This window comes from Fusarium poae, chromosome 1 (assembly GCF_019609905.1).
Source record: "Fusarium poae strain DAOMC 252244 chromosome 1, whole genome shotgun sequence".
In the NCBI taxonomy this organism is placed as follows: Eukaryota; Fungi; Ascomycota; class Sordariomycetes; order Hypocreales; family Nectriaceae; genus Fusarium; species Fusarium poae.
In genome coordinates, this window is record NC_058399.1 from 8,352,445 (window position 1) to 8,372,465 (window position 20,021).

Consider the following 20,021-nt stretch of genomic DNA (forward strand, 5'->3'; position numbering starts at 1 on the left):
GCTAAAGAAGGCTACCTTAACCTTCTAGTTATTAGATAATATATCTAGAGTATTTATAATAATCTTAATTTAATTCTTAATAAGGATAAATAGCTTATTTTCTAAGGCCTTAATAGCTTTCTTAATATTCTTTTTTATTAGCTTAAACTAAAAGGAATATTTATTATATTACTTTTATAAGCCTAGTTTAATAACTATATTAGTATAGCTATAGTTAATTAGTTATAAAGATTAGAGTCTAAGTAAATTAATTAATAAGTAAATACTTAGTCTTTTATATTTAAGGGGTCTAAAAGTAGTCTTATCTTTATATTAAAGAAAGAATAAGTAGGTTATATAGTAGGTATTACTTTTATATTTATATAAAATTAAGGTTACTCTAAGAGCCCTATTTCTCGTGATAAAGCTGCATCTATTGATTTTATATTAGACTTCAAGGGATACCTATATCAATTTTAGAGAAAGAAGCAAAAAAAGCTTGGACAAAAAAGTGACGTCCTCTCGGCTACGTTGCCCCACGTGGATCCTATATTATCATATTGGCACGTGTCGATCTTTCAACAGGAACATGACATACATACCATGACCATGAAGTTGATCATGAGCATCTTGTTTGGCTACTAATGAATGCCAATGATAAAAGAGCATGTTGCTCTCCTTATTTAGCACAGGTCGATTTATTTTCCCACATATTTCGAGCGCGGTGGGATGATACATATGTCATCTTAGATAAAACTCAACAGCGAAAGTTCAAAGCAAGATGATTCTCCAGCACGTTCTGAACTCTCTTGACTATGAGTTAACAAGTGCCGCGCGTTCTTTGCGTTCATTAAAAAGTCTACATGTTCCAAATCCTGGACCAGGCTCTACCAAATTCCCTGTATCCTTTTGTTCCGTATGCATCACGGAAGCTATCTATCCACATCACTAACGCCTAGCACAACACATACCCTCAAATGTCGCACCTTGTTTCGTAAAGTCTAAGAGTTGGCATCGCGGTTACTCTTGGCGCTGGCACTCATTGGAGGTGCAACGGTAGGCAAAGAAGGTCCGGACGACATCGACTGTCGCACACGGGACCAGGCATAAACAAGACCACTGATGAAACCGATGAAAATGGCAGACACGCTACCGAAAGTGACTGGAGCCGAGAAGAAGATCAGACCGCTAATTGCGATAGGAAGCTTATTCAAGGCGCCAACCATAGAATATGTCGTCGATGAGGTGACGCGAATGCACCAGGCGGAGCAGTAAGAGATGAAAATGGCAGCGAGGCCAGAGTAGATCATACCGATAATGATCTTGTTGCGAGTATCGTCAGGAAAGTTACGGGAGAAATTGTAGGCGGACCAATCCTCTGTCAGGAGAGAGCAGATGACAAGAACAGGGATCGTGAGAAGATTGTTGTAGTACATGGCTACACAAGGTCAGCTTGGGAACATCACACCGCCAACGTCTTAACTTACTGTCCCAGTCCTTAAAGTTCATCTTCTTAATAACCTTGCGCATACCGAGCACGTAGGCCGCACTGCAGAACACATTCATACCCATCCAGGCGTAACCAGCGTTAAGTGTAGACACAGCGGCAGCGGAGTCACCAGTACCAAAATCGCCGTTAATGGCACTCTGAATGTCAGCCCAAGCGGCGACGATTGAGCTCAGGACCATAAGACCAAACGAAAGTAGGGCCAGAGGGGTAACGCCACCACCAAACCAAAGCACCTCTCCATATGCGATCACGATAATTGTCAGGTTCTTGAAGATCGTGTAAACGGGTACCGAGAGGAACTGGAGCGACTTGGTGCTAGTGTAAATCATGCCGACGAGGAGAAGAGAGATAGGGAACCCTTTTTTTTTCTTTCGTATTAGCGACCTGAACATAGTGTTTGGGACTGCGATAACGTACATTTCCTTGCTCGATCAGCATCAAAAGGAGCGAGAACCTTGATCAGACCCAACTGCTTGCACAAAGTAATCGTGCCAATACAAACAATAGCCTATCGAGAATATACAGTTAAACTCTGCGCCTGTAGACAATTTGCGACAATAACCATACCTGAACAGTCAAGTAGAAAAAGTTGAGGTTCCAGAAGCTGCCCGAAACAACATACTTGTTCACAACGGTCATACTGATCGAGGACAGGCAGTACGCCGCGATAGACAGAGGAGGGCTCTTCTCCAGTTGTTCGAGACCATGGATCTGACTTGAGCCATACGCCATGGGAGGCGGTGACCGAGCTTGGAAGCTAGGCTTCTCATTCTTGTCGTAATTATCGTCGCCCATACGGACGACGTAGTCCTCGTTCTTCTTATCGGTCATGTTACCGGCGGGACGGGCGACGAAACGATGGTGGAAGTTGAAACGGGGATCAGCGCTGGGGTGCGACGGGGAGTAATGGGTCTAGCTGTCGAATTCGGAAACGAGAGGCGGGTGATGGGTTTCGCGGAAGAGGAGGTGTGCCCCAACGATATGGCAGGTCGTAGAATGTAAAAAAACGAAAGAAGGGTAACGCGTTGGACAAATCCCCAGCTTTTTACCCCCGTTGGAATCTTTTTCTCCCTTTGACTATTTGGCCAGGTACAAGCCACAGGGTCGAGGGGCACAAAGGGGAGACGTGGAGCAACTAAGATATTAGGCTTAGTAATTTTGACAGGGACGGTTTAGTGACGTTTGGTATGCAGCCCTTTTTTCGGTCCAGATCCGATAGATCACACGGCCGGCATCTTTGTCCAGGGTCCATCTCGTAAAGAATATATGTGTGCGTGCTGAGGCTCGTAAGGATGATTAGCTTTTGGCTACTCCACTCAGTACGAGGGAACTAATACGCGCGCCCGTTTTCGTGCCGATACCCATGGTGTTCATTTGGGTATTACGAAGTAGCCTCATTCGCATCTGGCATCGTCGTTTCTTCACCGGCTTCTCTGTCGTCATCCGGCCCAGCTGGGAAGTTGAGGTGCTTCCAATCTTCCAATTCTTCCGTCACAGACCGCATACGATCACGAATACTTTCAATCGCATAGCTTCCTAGTAAAAGTCGTAATGGAGGATACGAGCAGTGACCGAGTTGCCATACGAGTTCGGCGCATTTGATTGCGCTTGTAGGCCGATATTTGTCGCCGAGCCACTGAACGATTCGTCGCGCATGCAATGCAGGTGCCGTTGGATTGCTGTATGTTTCGCTCGGCGGCTTAACGAGAAAATGACCCCAAGATGTCGGAAGTGTCGAGTCTTGGATCTCGGGTTCTTCAGGTCTCACATGGCCTGGCTCGATGAGTGTAGCCTTGATGTTAAATGCATCAGTCTCGTAGAGCATGGCTTCAATCAAGCCTTCGACCGCATACTTGGTCGCGCAATAAGGACCCAAGCCAGGAACACCCAGCGCGCCTGAAGTAGAGCTGAAGATGAGATATCGACCAGCATTCTGTCTGCGAAAATAAGGCAGCGTAGCGTGAATGATGTGAAGCGTTCCCATAAAGTTGGTCTCGAACTGATTGCGTATATCATGCTCATCCTGATCCTCACAGGCGCCAATCACGCCGTAGCCAGAGCAATTGACAACAATGTCGATGCGGCCGAATCGCTGAAGCGTACGTTCAATGACTCGATTGACGGATTCGCGTGCGCGAACGTCACACAACGCGCCGAGACAATTCTCATGGATATTCTCCATGTCGTTGAGGCTTGTCTCAAACACGCGACCAACCGACGTCACCAAGTCTCCATGTGCGAGTGCGCTATTGACAAGAGTATGGCCCATTTGGCCTGTGCCTCCAAAAATCTGTACATTGTGAGTATGTCGACAATCAAAGAGAACATGTCGAGAGGAAGTCATACTACCCAGACTAATTGCTTCACAGCAGCGTTAGGCTGTGGAGGGTCACAGCTAGCAGGGAGCTGTGCAATTCGTGGCCTTGTTGACGCCTCGGTGGCATCCGAGACTTCTGTTCGTGCATCCATTTTGCAGTTGGATCTCAGCAATTGGGCTGTGAGTCTTGAATATTGTTGCTGATTCCAGGTGATGTTAAGAGGAGGTTCATATAACCTAGAGACGACAGGCGTCCAGTTGTTGACGATCAATGAAACACCAGGGTATCGTTGGTTTTAGGCGGGGTTCAAGCCTGTAATCGAGTTACATATGAGTGCTAAAAAGGCTGGACTTGGGCAACGCGCGTCATGAGGCTGACGTTGATGAGGTCAAATTGGAGTATCTAAGTCGGAAACTCAATACAAGTCGGCGCACATTAACAAGACATCTGAAGAGCGGTCAGCTTCTCTGGGGCCATGGCCTATCAACATGACTCTAATGATAGGTAGGTATAGGGTGCTTGGCGTGTGAGGAACTGCAGAATACGAATCATGCGTCCATTGCAACATGTCGTATTCAAACCTACAATAACCAGTATAGCTATACGAAAAATCAATTTATATATTATTGCAAATCGCAGTAGGCAGTTTTAACGAAAAACATTATACGTTGGCTCAACTGCAAACTTCATGCAGGATATTCTCACTTGGATATGCTTGCAGTAGTTTATGAACCAACAGCCAATGCCGTGAGTCCAATTGCTTGCTGACCATGATGAATTAATTAACACCAACTGGTACTAATTTATCCTAAAATCAATCGCTGCGCCGATCTAGACTGAGACATAGACATGGATGCACAATATTCAATTGCTATGAAACATGGCTTATTTGACTCCCGCTAACACCCATCTCGAAATCAACCTTTAACTATGTCGTTGGACGTTAGATGTTCAAGCTTTTGCAGACTGCTAACTTCGCTATGGCTCTTCCTTTGCAGACTCGAAAAGATCGCTCGCAAATCGTACGTTAGTAAGATGTTTGGAACCACGAACATGACGAAAAGAACCCTCCACATCACGTCAACCGCTGCGTTCTCCATCGCGGCGCAGAACCTTCAAGCAGCGGTATTTATGGTTGTTGGCTCTTGAGTTGGACCGGCAATGTGGTTGTTCTCCTGCTACTTAGCCGCTACAATCAAAGACGGCTTGTTTCCACGTGGGCTTCTTACTCGGTAGACTCGCCAATGAACTGCTTCACGTACTCTTGTCGGTGCTCGTTCTTGTCGACTTCGGGGCCGCGGTTCAGTGGCGTCCACTTGGGGTCCTCCTTGAACAGTCTCATGGCATGGACAAACTACATATTAATTAGTCAGCCTCGTATAACGTCAATGCAGTAATGTGTCTTTGGACTCACGTTGCTCTCGTCTGTGGTGAAGCGGTGGTAAATGCCAGGAGGGAGAATGAGCAAGTCATTCTTCTCGAGCAAAACGCGCACCCAGTCGTCGTCCTTGCTTCGAACATCAAAGTATCCACGCCCACCGAGAATGTAGCGGATTTCCTCGTCCTCATGTAGGTGCTCAGCGAAGAAAGACTTGACCTTTGTCTCGTAGATGTCGCCCATAGCCTGAGGAGAGACGGTGATCTCGTCACGGTTCTTGTATTCGCGCTCCTTCGCAAGGTTGTCGACCTGGTCGAGCTCAGGAAGATGGTAATAGTAAACGCCAATGTTCATAAGATCATCGACGCTGACGGGCTTTCCGGAGTTGTGGGGGAGGCGCTGGTCACCCTGTGACTTTTTGTTAGTCGATAGGTCGGGCAGCGAGATGAAGGTACACGGACTGGAAGACCATCGTAGAAGTAAGCTCGCATGGTTGCTGTATAGTAGAGTTGCGACTCAAACAGTGGAAAGATAGGCCAAGAAGAAGATTAGAAGAATATGGTGTTGTGAAAGTCAAGTTGTCAGCAGTTGGGAGCTATTTGAAGCTTGTAAAAGGTGAGGGTCCAAAGCTCTTTTTGTACTGTACCATGGACCATGGTAGACAGACCACTGGATCTCAAAGGTTCCATCCATGACAGCGGGGTCAAATGGAATGTTCGGCCAAAGCTAGCGAGCGACGTCAGCACCGATTGTTGCACTAAAACCCAACTTAGTTGCAGTCAGTCTGACTTTGTTACACTGACATCACAATCACAAGCCTTTCAAGGCCGAGCCTCCAATGGACCGGCTACAGGATGGCCAGACTCTCCAGGGGCTTTGCAAAACTTGATGCCCGATTTGGCGATCATTCCAGCTGCAGACGGGAAGTGCGTTAGCCCATGTCATGTCATATCATGACAGGCTGAAATAGCCTCATGGTTGTACATTGTCGAGCGTATCAAAATATCGTTCTGGCTTCAAGTGATAAAGACAATTTATTGTTTTAATCTCCACGCTGAAATAAACAAACGCCATCCACAGTCTTAATGTCTGTATCCTGTGCAATGCTTCCATAATATTGACCTTTCAACGCCAAGCAATAAAGATAATCGAGGAAAACCTCACTGAGACGTCATGAGCCCGGCCTCGCACCAAGCTTCTCCAGTAGACTGCCGTCGCCTATCTCTCCTTCAAATTTTACAGCTCGTGAGGCGCCGCTCCTCTTGCTTCAGCGACTAGAAGTTCGTTTGTACTATCATCCGTTTCAACCTGGGGACGAGCCTCGAACAAGCGCCTCCACCAGCTGGGAGGGTCTAAAGGTCGAGATCCGTTGTGCAGAGGAGGGTAGACATCTGAAAAGAAATACCAGACATGTCCAATTACAACACCCATGATCTCGTCTTTGGGAACGGTACCATGTAACACAAGGCTGAAAGCCATCAGAACCCAAGGCAAGTATGGTGCAGTAAATACGAGCAAGCCGAGGAAGCTGAGTCTAGTCTCGGGGTTTCTCCGCGACCAAATGTACACGAGAGTCGAGGAAAGTGGGTGGCCGAGGAAAGGCATCGAAACGAGTGGTGACATGGCGATCAAGCAGGTCATTGAATAGAGCAGTAGCCATGAGAAGTGCGCAGGTGATCGACCCGAAGATTCTTCCAGAAGCCGTGCATATCGCTGGAGGAAGTAGACGTGGAAAAGCAGATCGAGCGAGAAGGGGCCGAAGTATAAGAACGTCGTCAACAGTCGCCAATACTGTGTCTTGTCAGCATAACCGCCATCACAGACATACAGCTTGCTGAGCAAAGAAAGACCACCCAAGAGCAATACTAACCTGCGACTTCCAGAACACGGCCCGGAAACTATAGAACAACTGGAAAGGCGTCACCATCTGGCATTGAACCAGGGCGGATGTAAGAATCGTAGCGGTTGTCCACCAGCGAGTGCATGTTGGCATCTCCCAAAACCACTCCTCAAGAGGCAAACGACCTCCGTCCATTACTTGATCCATCGGGTCGGTTTCAATATCGGGCGTTGTTGATGTCAATCCCCTTCCTTAAGTGATGTGTAGAATAGGTAGGCTTATATATGACGATGGTTCGGTTGAATGCTGACAGGAGCGATTGTTGTGATAAAGAGAGGCCGTCACTATCTTTCGGCAAAAGAAGTGAATCAGTTTGTTAAAATAATTGTCAGTGTCAAGTTCAATGACCGTTGATCGTTTAACTTTGATCGTTGAACTTGAGGATGACGGAATAGGACGAGCCACGTTACGGTACCTTTCCCCCACTGTTCCGGGGGGGTCAACGGACCTAACGTACCGTGTCTACAGATGCGGCGGAATCTACAGGAGGAAGTGGCCGTGCAGAATCTGTGGCTGTGCAGCACGCGCCGAAGATGTGGCTACAATTTCAATTAAAGAAAATCGCGGGGCTGGGAAAGCGCGCGCTCACACGATCACAAAGTCGCGGTGGTGGTCCTTCCAGGTTCCCACCCTGCGATCCTATACCACTCTCGGTTGTTTCCTGCACCTTCAATCTTCTTTCACTGTAAATCTAATTACATAGCTTCAAACCCGAGCATTTGGCGCAAAGCAACGTTTGCTTCAATCTTTCTTCATATTCATGTTGCTATAGGCTTGGCAAGCTTTAGGACCATCCTCATTCTTTGTCCTTATACGCTCCTTCGATGCCTCCCGTCAAGAAATCCAGAGCCTCGGGCGCTGGTAAGTCGCGGCCAAGTGCTGTTCAAGGTATGAAAGTTGGACATCCGATTATGCTTCGAGGAGTACATAAACTAACCACGTCTGCAGCTGGTGATCCAGTCCCCGTTCGCGCAAAGCGTCGCTACCGTCCTGGCACTGTCGCACTTCGCGAAATTCGACATTATCAAAGTGGCACCAAACTCCTCCTCCGAAAGCTTCCATTTGCACGACTGGTTAGCCATTCCAAACCTCAGTTGTATACACAATCAGTCACTAACACCAAGCCCCAAGGTCCGAGAAATCGCACTATCGATGCGTCCCGCCGACGCGGGTCTGCGCTGGCAAAGTCAAGCGATTATGGCTCTTCAGGAAGCTGCCGAAGCATTCATGGTACACCTATTCGAGGATACCAACCTTTGCGCCATCCATGCCAAGCGTGTCACAATTATGCAGAAGGATATTCAGCTAGCAAGACGGATACGCGGTATGTGGGGTGGATTGGGTTAAGGGACCGCAATACGGACAAGAAAAGAGTGAACGAAACCTGGATAGGAATTGGTAAGGATTTGGCTTGGGAGTGCGAACGGCGTTTGGCGCTTCGAGATATACCTACTGTCGTATTTATTTTATTCATTGCTTCGCATTCTGGTGTGCACGGATTTTGGCACTCGCAGTTGTTGCAAAGAGCGATTTTGTATATATAATATGCGGTGAGCAATCATCAATTTATCTGTTTATCTTGTTACCAAATGTTTCCTTTTGATACCTATGCGGGTTTTCAGGGACATGGAATTTCTTTGTTTAACCCACGCTGATTAGCCATTGGCTGGGAGTTCATGACGGGGAGACCAGTGTCACTGACGTAATAGGCAAGCTGCACACTAAGCTCCCTTTCCTCTTTGTTTCTGACCTTGACTTAATACTTTACCTTTTAAACTTCTGAATCAACGATTGACTCAATCAGCCCAAGGCGAGCTATACCAAACACAATGTACCGTACATTCAACTCTAGAATAGCTCTTCGAGCCATGAGCCGAGGCATTGCCCCTGCGACTTGCATCGGAGCTTTCGTTGCAACACGACCTGTCATCCGCTGTGATGCGCCCACCCTAGCTACGGGACCTCCACGACGAAACCGCTCTTTTGATGTTTCCCCGGATACTGTCCGTCAGCTTTCTAGCGGAAGTATTGCTGGTATGTTACCCAACCTTTGTGATCTTAAGCGAACGGTAAACTCATAACTGTCCTTAGGATTTGGAGTTGGGGTTGTAGTCGCCCTCTTTTCACGAACCCTTGCATTTCTTGCAGGAGTAATTGCCTTTTCCATTCATGTAAGTCATCTTACCTAGGTATCTACTTGCACGACTTGGTCTCACATCATTAGCTCGCCTCCCGTTGGGGCTTGGATATTCCTCGAACCCTTGGTATTGAAAAACTGCTGAAGAATAGCTCGATCTGGAATAAGAGCAAGAACAGGCCATTGTTTACCGCCTCTTTCCTTGCAACATTTATACTAGCTACCTTTGTACGTATATAGCGTTATGGGTACCGATTTCGTTGCTTAATCAATGCGCACTGTCTCTCTCTTGAGCCAGGCCGTTGTCACGTCATCACCATCGAAATAACCTTGCGTCTTCTCAAGGACCTTCTCATTGTAGGCGTTGAGCCAACCCTTCTCTTCCGAAGTGAGTAGTGTCGTATCGATCAGGTTTCGACAGTAAGGTACCATGGTGACATACTCAAAGCCCAAGAAAGGCTTGTCACCAAAGGAGTGCTTAGTCTTGACTTCCTTGACAAGAACCATATTCTCGATTCGAATGCCGTATTTTCCATCCTCATAGTAACCGGGCTCGTTGGACAATACGTTTCCTGGGGCAAGGGCCACTTCGGCGTATTGGACACGAGTGCCGATGCCAATGGGACCTTCGTGCACATTCAGGAATGATCCGACTCCATGTCCAGTACCATGTCTATAATCCAGTCCGTTTTTCTATCATAGTGTTAGGTATCACAGCTGATATGTTCTCAATGGCTGCTTACCCAAAGATGTTGTCTCGCCAAGCTATCAAGGGCAAAACCAGTGGTTCCCTTGGGAAAGATGGCTTGGTCCAGAGAGATGTGTCCCTTCAGAACCAAAGTGTATGCTTCCCTCTCAGCATCCGTCGGTGTTCCAAAGTGCAGTGTTCGAGTGGTGTCGGTGGTGCCATCGCGGTATTGAGCACCAGAATCACAAAGGTAGATGGCTTCGGGGTCAATCGTGGCACAGTTTCCACGCTCGGGGCCATAATGAATGATCGCAGCGCTGTAGGCAAATGGTCAGTAAATCTTAATAGCACGGGTCGATAACCGGGTTCTATGGATGGCAGATGTCTCAACAGCAATGACCAGTATACTCACTTTGCACCAGTAGAGGAGATAGTCGGGAACGATAAGCCAACAAAGTCCTTCTTTTCTTTGCGAAGCGCCTCAAGCTTGTCGGCAGCCTGAACTTCATCAAGTGTAACCTTCTTGTTCACTAGCTGATCCTCGAGCCAAGCAAAATATTGGATGAGCGAAGCACCGTCCCGCACATGGCAGTCCCTCATACCCTTAAGTTCTGCCTCGGTCTTGATGGCCTTTGCATCACCAATCAGGCTTCTAATCTCATCAACCGAAGAGTCACCTCCAAGAGCTCGCTTGAGTGCCCATGAGCCCTTGTTAGAGATCAGGAAGTTTCCCTTGGGGGCCTTATCATCAGCTTTTCTCTTTTCGGCAACAGCAGCGTGGAGTGCTTGAGAATCCTCAAAGATAGCATCGTATGGTTTGATCTCAACCTTGTTCGAAGTGAGATGAGAGCGGCACTCATCACTCAACTTAGAGTCATCAATGTAAAGCTTGGCAGCATCGGGTGTGACCGTGGCATAGGCAAAGAATACGGGGTTGTAAGGTATGTCGCTACCACGCAGATTGAATAACCACGCAATCTCATCCAGCATAGAAACAAGAAAGCCGGGAGAATGCTTCTTTCCTATCTCCTGGCGGACCTTGTTTAGTTTGTTCAACACAGACTCTCCTGCAAGCTCGTCTGGCTGGATGATGACATTTTCTGAGGGACGGGCAGGACGCTCATCACCCCAGACCATATCGACGAGGTTTCCATCAACAGCAACCAGTTCAGCACCGCCGTTCTTTCGAATCTTTTCAGCCAGACCCTTGGCCGTAGAGCCAGAAATGAGAGTCGGGTCAACTCCCACATTCTTCCCACCGGACGATTGTTCGGCGGACCAGTCCTGCCAAGTAGGGACATCTTGAAGGCCTTGTTTAAGTAGTGTCCAATTATCGTCGAGTTGAGATGCAGCCTGGTTGAAGTAACGACCATCAGTAGCAAGGGCAGCAGAGTCCAGGGTCACAACGGCACAACCAGCAGAGCCAGTGAAACCTGAGATGTAAGCCCTCCTGGCATCGCATTCTGCGATGTACTCAGACGAGTGGCTGTCCTCAGAAGGAATAACTGTGATCTATCGTTGGCAATGCTCTTTCGTAAACAAAGAGCACCGGCGAGCTCGAATACTTACTGTAAACTTGGACGTTACGCTCATTCATCAAGCCCCTCAGGCGGGTGAGCCTGGAAGTAGAATCGAGTTTGGCCATGGTTTCAGATGAGGTCCAGCGGCGAGACGATAAGCGTGAAGCTGCAGCTAGTCGACGAGGTGCCGAACGGAGGAGTGAGGTCACAGTCTGGAAAACCATTGAAAATCAGACGCACGAAACAAACACACCTCGAGAGGGAAGAGACGAACTGGGATGAAGTAGGCGAATCAATTGAGGAAGTTGGGAGCTCAATGTCCCAGTGACTTCAGAGAGGGGTGTCAGTGTACGTTCAATGAGATGACTTAGATGCCACAGGGCTTAAGTGATGTAAGTGAATGCGATGAAGATGAAGAAGAAACCGTTGAATGTTTTAGGGGGGGATTATTCTCAAAGCAGATATGAGGAAGAATGAAGCTCTGTATCATAGGTAATGAAGTGTCATGATGAGGAGAATGAGGGGCTCGGGGATGGAGTCATGGCTATGAGGAGTTGATGTGTTGGTCTGCTCACCTTGATAGGAGAATTGTAGTAAAAACAATCAAGAGCTGCTGTAGCTACTAAGGCAAGTTGTTTACAAAAAGCAAATATTATCGTTTTCGTACAAGACAGAATATAAGATCACGGGTCAAGATGCGTCGAGGCAAGAAATGCGAGTGTCAATCATGGATAACCTGTACCCGTTATGTAACACACCTTCCTCATGCTGGGTGGCGCGGGGCAAACTGAGTGAGCAAGCGGATCTTTGGAATGGCCGTTGCCCCGAAGGAAGCCGCTTTCCTTCAATCCAACAGTCACTCACTGACTGCCCTGGAAGTGAAAGAATTAGCTCAATACTAAAGCTGCTACTTATCAAGTACTAATTCTTCTCGGCCATGGGGGGATCAGTAAAAAAAAATTAAAAAAAATACATTGTCTCTGAAAGAATATACATTCTGCAGTTAAACCCCCACGCTTAATTCGACACAAGTCACCATCATCGTGACAGGCTTCCCATGTACCCCACTTCAGGTACATGTACCTTTTCAGCGACTGGCCTGGCCTGGCCTGGCCTGGCGTTGCCTTGCTTAGGCTCTCAATATCTTACCACGCCCAGGGTGTTTAAACCTCTAACCTGGACAACCGGCCCTTTCGAGCATCAATTCATTTTTATTGTGAGGCGACTCTATCTTGGGTAGCCTCAGTACTCGACACACCGATATTTCTTGTCTTGTCTACCTAGTCTAGTCTACCAAACCCCCGCCAAAGGGTTCTGTGCATTAAGGTAGATAGACACCCCAGCAACAATCCCGGCAACAAAACTGCACTTTGATCCAGTCGTGTAGACTAATACTTCGACACAACTACCTACCTACCTACGTATTTCCAGAAGGCTTCGAATTTATCACCATTTAAGGCAAGAGCAACTTATCTCAGGTATGGCCTTTCCCTCTCTCTTCATCCCCTTCTAACAAATGTACGTACAGAGTCATCAGAGATTTTCTAACGGAGTTACAAGGGGTGTGATACCAGGCTCCTTTTCTCGTATTTGTGATTCTTGGGAAACCTATCTGTCCTTGTATGATACTTAGCTATCTGAAAGTCACCAGCTTTAAAATAGATCGCTGTGATCTATTCTCATCTTCTGAAGCGCGAGCTTGTCGGCCACGGGCAAGTACAGCCCACTGCTTTCGCAAGTGTCAAGCCGACCGTTGTTTGAGCACTGTCGGATATCCCATCTTCGCTGTCTGACTGCTTCCGTTGGCACTCGAGAAACTTTACCAGCACTACTGGGAGTAGCCTCCAATTGTTCATTGGAACTTTTCATCATGGCTGAAGATCAGGTCCCAACGTCAATACCAGAGGTTGAGAGCGTGCGTGAACCAAACACAAGCTGGATCTGCTTTCTTGCCAGGCAGAGAATTCAACTAGTTTACTGACTTGTTTGTAGCTCATTCTATCTCTATACCAGCCAAACCCCCCTGAGATCATCAAACGAACACAAGCTATTCTGTCACGACTTCAGGATTCCCCAGAAGCTTGGGGCCTTGCTCGTGATTTGCTTGCGAGACCCGAAGAACAGGTCAGGTTCTTTGGTGCACTCACCATTGTCATCAAGCTCAACAACGAGAGGTAGTTCTGTTCTGCCCAAGACGGTTTATGTGTATTCGCTGACATCCCGCAGCTCGTCTCTTACCCCTGAGAATGCTGCTGAGCTGCTGGAAGTGCTGATAGGAAGATACATCGATACTCTTCGCAGCGGAACCTCGCCACTAGTCGCTAGGAAGCTTGCTTCGGCTCTCGCCACCTTCTTCCTCAGCTTCCATCAGGTTTGGGGCACCTTCTGTCATCACCTTGTACTATGTTTGGTCTCAGGCCAGTCATGCCGGCCAAGCGCTCTTCATAATGCTCCCGATTCATCCTCTCTCATTGACCGTATGAACCCTTCGCAACTACAACCCGCTCTCTGGGTTTTGAGAAACGTGTTGGAAGAAGCTACCAAGATCAACCTGAATTCGCCCAAAAAGTTTGTCCTACCATGTTCCTTAGAGTACGTCTGTTGACCTTTTAATAGTATTGGCGTCTATGATGCGATTCTCGAAAACCTGCCTGGCGCAGTGGCTCTAATGAGTCGTGGCATGTCACCTCAAGTTACAAACGAGGCTGCTCACGAGGATGCAATCCAGTGCCTACAGGTAAATCATACGAACTTTTCTTCTGCTAGTTACTAATTTTGATCTAGTCTTGGGTGTGGTTTGCTCAAAAGTCATCATCAAGAGACACTAGACTCTCTGAGCCCATTGAACCGTTGATCACTGCTGTTATTAATTCTCTCACAATCGACGAGCTTTACAGTGTATCGACAGAATTGATGACGGATCTTTTGTCTAACTGCTTGCCGTTCCTGACCGATTCACATCTTGAGAGCCTCAGTCAGCTCTTTGACACTCCTTGGTTTCAGCGCCGTTATCAGGAATTGATCCAGGGTGATTTTGACTTTGAACCGGTTCAGTTTGGGCAACTCATCCTCGCATTCGGCGAAGCCAAAATCGACAGCTTGATGCAAAGTAACGACAGTCGATCCCAGAGGCTGCTATCAAATCTGTGCGGTCTGCTTGCTGCGCAGGGCGATCTTGTCGAAGATAGGATTTTTGTCCCGGCCCTTGAGTTTTGGCTAACTTATGCCGAGACTATGACTGACTCGATGTACAGTGACCCGGAGTCAGTCAATACATGGGTTCCACAAGCACGCTCGCATGCATTGCAAGCTGTATCGAACGCGTGGCAGAAAATAGTCTACCCACCTACCAAAGACTTCCTTTCTTGGGACTCAAACGAACGGATGAGCTTCTCCAGTGCAAGAAAAGACGTTGTAGATCTGCTTCAATCTGTCTATACCTTGGTAGGGCCGGAACTTGTAGCAACATTCGCAGACCTGGTGCTCAAAGCGTTGTCTGAGTCCGCATGGCTACAGCTCGAGGCCGCAGCCTTTTGTCTCGGTGGGCTCGCAGATTGCACCAGTGACGACGGTAGATGCGATGACGCGCTTGCCGTTGTTTTCAGGTCATCCTTATTCTCAATTTTGCGATCTGGACAGGGGGAGGTCCCTTCTAGAGTTCGACAGACTTGTGTTGCTCTAATTGAGCGCTACACAGAATATTTCGAGCGAAATATTGCGGAGCTACACCCAGCCCTGAATTTTATTTTCGGGTTTGTTGGAGAGCATGCAATGGCAAATGCAGCAGCAAAGTCTATACTTAGGCTGTGTGGCTCCTGCCGAGGAGCTCTGCATACAGAGGCCCATGGTTTTTTGAACGAGTATCAAAATCTGGTGTCTGGGGAACGACTCGACTGTGCAGCCAGCGAAAAGGTCGTAGGTGGCATTGCAGCAGTCATCCAGGCGATGCCTGATACAAATCAGAAATACTCGGCATGTGCAAGACTTCTTGGGTTTATTCAGGCTGATGTACAGCGTTCTTTGGAACTGTTACAGTCGCCGCCTGACAATCCCCTCCCCTGTTTTGGCCCTCCCCGATACTGTGCATATGCTGCTCCCGACGAAAATCCGGCTCTCCATACCGCATTGAGATCTCTCAGATGTCTTGCCAGCATTGGCAAAGGTCTCCAAGCTTCATCTGAGCTTTCGGTCGACCTCGAGGGCGACAATGTCAGTACTCAAGCTGTGGATCCTCAGCTTATACAACTGCAGGAGACTATCATGTCTATTATTAGCCAGATTCAAGAGTCATTCAATAGCAGCGGAGAAGTTGTAGAGCTAGTGTGTAGTGTCTTACGCAGTGGCTTCTCTGAGTCGGAACCTGGCCCCTTCGTACTGCCACCTCACAGTGTTGCGCAGTATTTGACATACCAAGGTCTTCAGACACCAAGAGTTGGTTTACTTGTGAAGACAGCTTGCTCTTTCGTAAGCTCACTCGAGCACGATGGGTTGGAGAATCAGCAGGAAATGCTCAATTCAGTGGTGCTTTGGGTGATTGGTTTGCTGAAGCAGCTGCCCAGTAAGTCACCTCTCATATGATATGCCTTATTCACACACTAAACTTTACAACAGGCCATGAGGCAGACCCGGAGCTCTCACAGAACGGTATCGATTTCGTTACTCGCCTACTGAATAAACGTCCAATTACCCTACTTCGCCTGGAGCCATCCAACGCAGCCGAATTCTTCTTTCTTTTTACTCTCGAGGTATTGGATGGGAAAGAGCCGCTCCCGAAAACAAGCGCAGCAGAGTTTTGGGTAAGAAGAGCCAATGGTATTCTCCGATTCCACTCGTATCTAACTTTGAGATAGTCTACCTTTGTGAGTATCAAGTACGAGTCCCAAGAGCTCAACGATATTACCCAACAAGCTATGCAAATGTTGGGTCCTTTATTAGCACAGAGCCTTGCCAGGAATTTGGGCGGCAACGCATCCAGAAGTGAGCTGGATAAGTTGAGCGAGCCCCTCAAAAAGCTTGTAGTACGGTATCCCACGGCTAAGAGCTGGCTCGAGTCGGGGCTTGCACACGAGACCTTTCCTAGTGATAAGGTATCAGCCCAGGACAAGGCAGTGTTTGTGAAAAAAGTTATCAGGTAAGCCAGCTCATATAACCTTCAATGTCAGTCTGACTAAATCATCCATTCATAGTCTTCGAGGGGCGAGGGCAACAAATCAAGTCGTGAGGGACTTTTGGCAGTCATCGCGAGGCTCCAATTTTGCTTATGCGTCATGAAATATGTTAGAGAACAGGAGTTGGAAGGATTCATAGATAAAAGCTTGGGCGGAGTCTGTACATCATAAAGCCAATGATGTTTCAATGCTGTCTATTTACTCGTACATATCGTTCTTACATGTCTTGCTTACGACCCGCAAATGTACATTGTATCGCTATCAACATCTCAAAGCCCGACGGAACCTCGAACAATTTGCATGGTGTCGTCGGCACTCTTCTGTGCCTTTTGGGCACCAATACTCTCGACTGAATCAAGATACTGGTCTCCCTTGTTCAGCAATTCTAGGTACTTGTCACGAATACCAGCTAGACCACCAACTACGGCATCGGTAACCATCTCTTTGAGCTGCTTGGGGCTGATGTCGTTGTACTGCTCTGCAAGCTCCACGCCTTTCCTGCCCTCAGCATCAAAGATGGACAGGATATCCAATAGGTTGGAGATTCCTGGCCGTTCAGCCTGGTTGTAAGTAATGCCGGGGATGGAGTCTGTCTTTGCGGAGCCAATCTTGGCCTTGATATCCTCAGAGGAGTCTGTGATAAGAATGCGTGACTTTTCTGATTTGTGAGATTTGGACATCTTGGATGTTGGATCATTGAGAGACATGACTCTGTGAACCGGGGCTGCACCTTGTGAGTATTGGTTAGGGGAAGACAAGGAGGAGAGCTTACGGATGAGAGTTTGGGGGGGAACGAGGTGATTGCCGTAGGCTGCATTGAAGTTTGTCACGCACTCACGGGCAAACTCAAGATGTTGCTGCTGGTCATGTCCAACAGGGACATGTGTTGCTCTGTCCAGTGTTAGTCTATGTCAATGGCGTTTGTCACAAAAACCACACCTGTGGACGAGAATGTCGGCGGCTTGGAGCACAGGATACGAGAAGAGGCCTAGCTTGAGGCGAGAGCCGGCTTGCTTGTCGTCTATGGTGGACTTTTCACCAAGATTGAGTTTACTCTTGGTTTTTGTCAGGTTTTGCTCGGTGGCTCGTGATAGAGAAAGGTAGAACATGCCTTCCATTGTGTCATCCGCGAGAGATATCCAACGGATGCTGTGCAACTGAGAATCCACATAAGCTCTGAATGAGCTGGGACCTGTATATCGTTAGGTGATAATGATACAGAAGTACTTACACATATAAGAACAGTGTCTTCAAGTACTGCAGGACCATACTTACAGAAGACTGATAGAACAAGGTCGCCCTCTCAGGATCAATGCCAATAGCCAACAACGCAGCCAATGCCTCCCTCTTCCTCCTTCTCAACTGATCCGGCGGTTGCGGCATAGTGATAGCGTGAAGATCTACGATGGAGTAGATGAGCTTGGCATCTGGCTCGGTGTGTTGAAGTTGAACCCATTGCCGCAAGGCGCCGACATAGTTACCCAAGTGAGGCACGCCCGTAGGCTGGATTCCTGAGAAGATAACCCTGGGATTGGGTATTTTTACTGGTGGCATTTTTTAATATCGTGTCTTCAAGTTCATGTAGATTGTATTGATGCGCTAATACGTCGTGTCAATCGATGAGAAGTTTGTATGCATTTACCGGGGCACGTGGATTGAAGACTATCGAGACGAAGAAAAGCCTCAAGAAGACGGCGAATTTAGACAACACATGTCTCGTCGTACTGGAATTATAATCTATAATATTGTATATACTGTATAGGACTGTTGTATCAGTGTGTTCGTTGTTAGGCAAAGTTACGCCTGATCGCCATCATTTGATGAGCATGCGAACAAAGCAAAGATATGCCGATACCACGGACGACCTCAAAGTCCAGTCCAAGGAGCAATTATTTCACCATAGACACAGAAATAATCTTGCTGACTTTTTGTCATTCCAAAAATGCTGATTTTACAAAGCCCAAGCCTTACATGGCCTATTGTACAACTCAAGATAGATACAGTATACCTCTGGTTTCCGGCGAAGACGGCTACTCTTCCCGGAGCACGGGGATCTCGCTTCATTTTATCATGTTCTCGTCCTCCTCTTACGCTTCCGTTGTAGGAGGCACCCTCAGGCCAGCAGCCTCTCGGAAGCGTCGCTGGTTAAGAATCTCCTCAACCTTCTCCATTGTTCCAATGGTCTTGGTCTGTCCGAGATGTGACCACTTGGCGTCAATCTCGCCCTTCTCTGCCTCTGGTAGAGCATCCATCTTCTTGCCTTCGCCTAGCTCGCTAAACTCCCACATGTTGGCCTTCATTCCCACGCCGTAGAACTGGTGCTTGCGGAGGTAGGCGAGCCACAGCTGCACCGTCTCGGGGTTTCCATCGCGGATCTGAATGAGTCGACGTAGCGTCTTTCGCTCGAAGTTCTCCTGCGACTTCTTGAAGATGAAGTTGTCTCGTGGGACAGTCCAACGCTCGGTGATGCGTGGGAGAGGGACGGGTCCGTAGGCGGGGAGTCCGAGGTAGTAAGCTGCTCTTAGAGCAAAATCGGAGAAGAATTCGAGGGGTTGAACGCTGAAGGATCGGAGCTGAAGGTCGCATGAGGGGATGCCGTGTTCGGCCTCTCGCTTTAGAGGCTTCAAGTGCAGGGCCTGGATGGATCGGGGAAACCGGGGCTCTTGTTCGTCCTTGCTCGACTCTGGCTTGTTTGGTACAAGATCTCCTGGCTTAGCCCTACGTCAGTTAGTATCAATTCGTTCGACAAGGTAATTTTCGTTTGTAAAAGGCGAATCTCAGTGGGGAGACGTACAGTGAGGCCTGTGTTCGACGAGCGATCCATGACACTTCGGACTGGACCGTATGTTAGCTCTAATAGGCATTGAGTGTAGTCATTGCACAAAAGAACATACTGAGAAAGCCCGCAAGGGTCTAATACTTTGGCGCATCATCTTGCCTGTCCCTTGACGTCGACAACGATGAGTCTCGAAAATTGATTCGAGATGCCGCCAACCAGAAAACATCGGGTCAACGTATGTGCACGGGCCACATGTATATGCTACACGCCATAAGCGCGCGTCTACCATCAAATACCTATGTTACTTTCAGTTGTGTAATATCTTGTAAAAATGAAATCCATGTCCACTTATACTCAAATTATACAATCATAAAGAGATATTTTAATCTAGAATATTGACCGGCTTAGTGGTACAAATGTGTTGGAACCTCGCATACTCATTCTTCGCCGACCGACCTGGGGCCGTACAGAGGTACTAAGTCACTCACAGGTAGGTATTGACTTGAGTTACTCAAGAAAACAAGGTCTTGACTCTTTGAGTGCCACGAAAGTTGACAAAGCACTCCAGATTACCATTATTATGCTACTTGATAGATAGTACACATCATACTCGCAAGATCTAACAATGTAGTTACACCATGAGC

General features: G+C 47.7%; 10 protein-coding genes across 10 annotated transcripts; 3 read left to right on the forward strand and 7 right to left on the reverse strand.

Annotated features, from left to right (window-relative positions):
• Positions 1–980: 980 nt before the first annotated feature.
• On the reverse strand, positions 981–2,320 carry VRG4_1 (GDP-mannose transporter into the lumen of the Golgi; the record flags this gene model as incomplete). Its single annotated transcript, XM_044847301.1, has 4 exons — positions 981–1,417; positions 1,467–1,847; positions 1,907–1,997; positions 2,057–2,320. 4 exons carry the CDS (start codon positions 2,318–2,320, stop codon positions 981–983), a joined length of 1,173 nt encoding a protein of 390 aa, XP_044713217.1.
• Positions 2,321–2,870: 550 nt separating this feature from the next.
• FPOAC1_002727 (uncharacterized protein) lies at positions 2,871–3,958 on the reverse strand (the record flags this gene model as incomplete). Its single annotated transcript, XM_044847302.1, has 2 exons — positions 2,871–3,779; positions 3,836–3,958. 2 exons carry the CDS (start codon positions 3,956–3,958, stop codon positions 2,871–2,873), a joined length of 1,032 nt encoding a protein of 343 aa, XP_044713218.1.
• A 1,074-nt stretch (positions 3,959–5,032) lies between these two features.
• On the reverse strand, positions 5,033–5,676 carry ADI1 (1,2-dihydroxy-3-keto-5-methylthiopentene dioxygenase; the record flags this gene model as incomplete). Its single annotated transcript, XM_044847303.1, has 3 exons — positions 5,033–5,161; positions 5,222–5,593; positions 5,647–5,676. The coding sequence occupies 3 exons, from the start codon at positions 5,674–5,676 to the stop codon at positions 5,033–5,035; spliced, it is 531 nt and encodes a 176-aa protein (XP_044713219.1).
• Positions 5,677–6,421: 745 nt separating this feature from the next.
• Positions 6,422–7,232, reverse strand: FPOAC1_002729 (uncharacterized protein; the record flags this gene model as incomplete). The annotated part of the gene is made up of 2 exons (XM_044847304.1): positions 6,422–6,976; positions 7,056–7,232. The coding sequence occupies 2 exons, from the start codon at positions 7,230–7,232 to the stop codon at positions 6,422–6,424; spliced, it is 732 nt and encodes a 243-aa protein (XP_044713220.1).
• Positions 7,233–7,909: 677 nt separating this feature from the next.
• HH3V_1 (histone H3-like centromeric protein hH3v) lies at positions 7,910–8,432 on the forward strand (the record flags this gene model as incomplete). The annotated part of the gene is made up of 3 exons (XM_044847305.1): positions 7,910–7,973; positions 8,034–8,158; positions 8,217–8,432. The coding sequence occupies 3 exons, from the start codon at positions 7,910–7,912 to the stop codon at positions 8,430–8,432; spliced, it is 405 nt and encodes a 134-aa protein (XP_044713221.1).
• Positions 8,433–8,914: 482 nt separating this feature from the next.
• Positions 8,915–9,462, forward strand: FPOAC1_002731 (uncharacterized protein; the record flags this gene model as incomplete). The annotated part of the gene is made up of 3 exons (XM_044847306.1): positions 8,915–9,119; positions 9,177–9,256; positions 9,310–9,462. The coding sequence occupies 3 exons, from the start codon at positions 8,915–8,917 to the stop codon at positions 9,460–9,462; spliced, it is 438 nt and encodes a 145-aa protein (XP_044713222.1).
• A 24-nt stretch (positions 9,463–9,486) lies between these two features.
• On the reverse strand, positions 9,487–11,654 carry FPOAC1_002732 (uncharacterized protein; the record flags this gene model as incomplete). Its single annotated transcript, XM_044847307.1, has 4 exons — positions 9,487–9,915; positions 9,966–10,227; positions 10,323–11,415; positions 11,480–11,654. 4 exons carry the CDS (start codon positions 11,652–11,654, stop codon positions 9,487–9,489), a joined length of 1,959 nt encoding a protein of 652 aa, XP_044713223.1.
• A 1,646-nt stretch (positions 11,655–13,300) lies between these two features.
• FPOAC1_002733 (uncharacterized protein) lies at positions 13,301–16,701 on the forward strand (the record flags this gene model as incomplete). Its single annotated transcript, XM_044847308.1, has 8 exons — positions 13,301–13,345; positions 13,423–13,604; positions 13,657–13,998; positions 14,047–14,167; positions 14,215–15,988; positions 16,042–16,226; positions 16,281–16,561; positions 16,617–16,701. The coding sequence occupies 8 exons, from the start codon at positions 13,301–13,303 to the stop codon at positions 16,699–16,701; spliced, it is 3,015 nt and encodes a 1,004-aa protein (XP_044713224.1).
• A 166-nt stretch (positions 16,702–16,867) lies between these two features.
• On the reverse strand, positions 16,868–18,152 carry FPOAC1_002734 (uncharacterized protein; the record flags this gene model as incomplete). The annotated part of the gene is made up of 4 exons (XM_044847309.1): positions 16,868–17,322; positions 17,371–17,489; positions 17,538–17,790; positions 17,870–18,152. 4 exons carry the CDS (start codon positions 18,150–18,152, stop codon positions 16,868–16,870), a joined length of 1,110 nt encoding a protein of 369 aa, XP_044713225.1.
• A 533-nt stretch (positions 18,153–18,685) lies between these two features.
• Positions 18,686–19,666, reverse strand: RSM10 (mitochondrial 37S ribosomal protein rsm10; the record flags this gene model as incomplete). The annotated part of the gene is made up of 3 exons (XM_044847310.1): positions 18,686–19,316; positions 19,393–19,433; positions 19,493–19,666. 3 exons carry the CDS (start codon positions 19,664–19,666, stop codon positions 18,686–18,688), a joined length of 846 nt encoding a protein of 281 aa, XP_044713226.1.
• Positions 19,667–20,021: the final 355 nt, after the last annotated feature.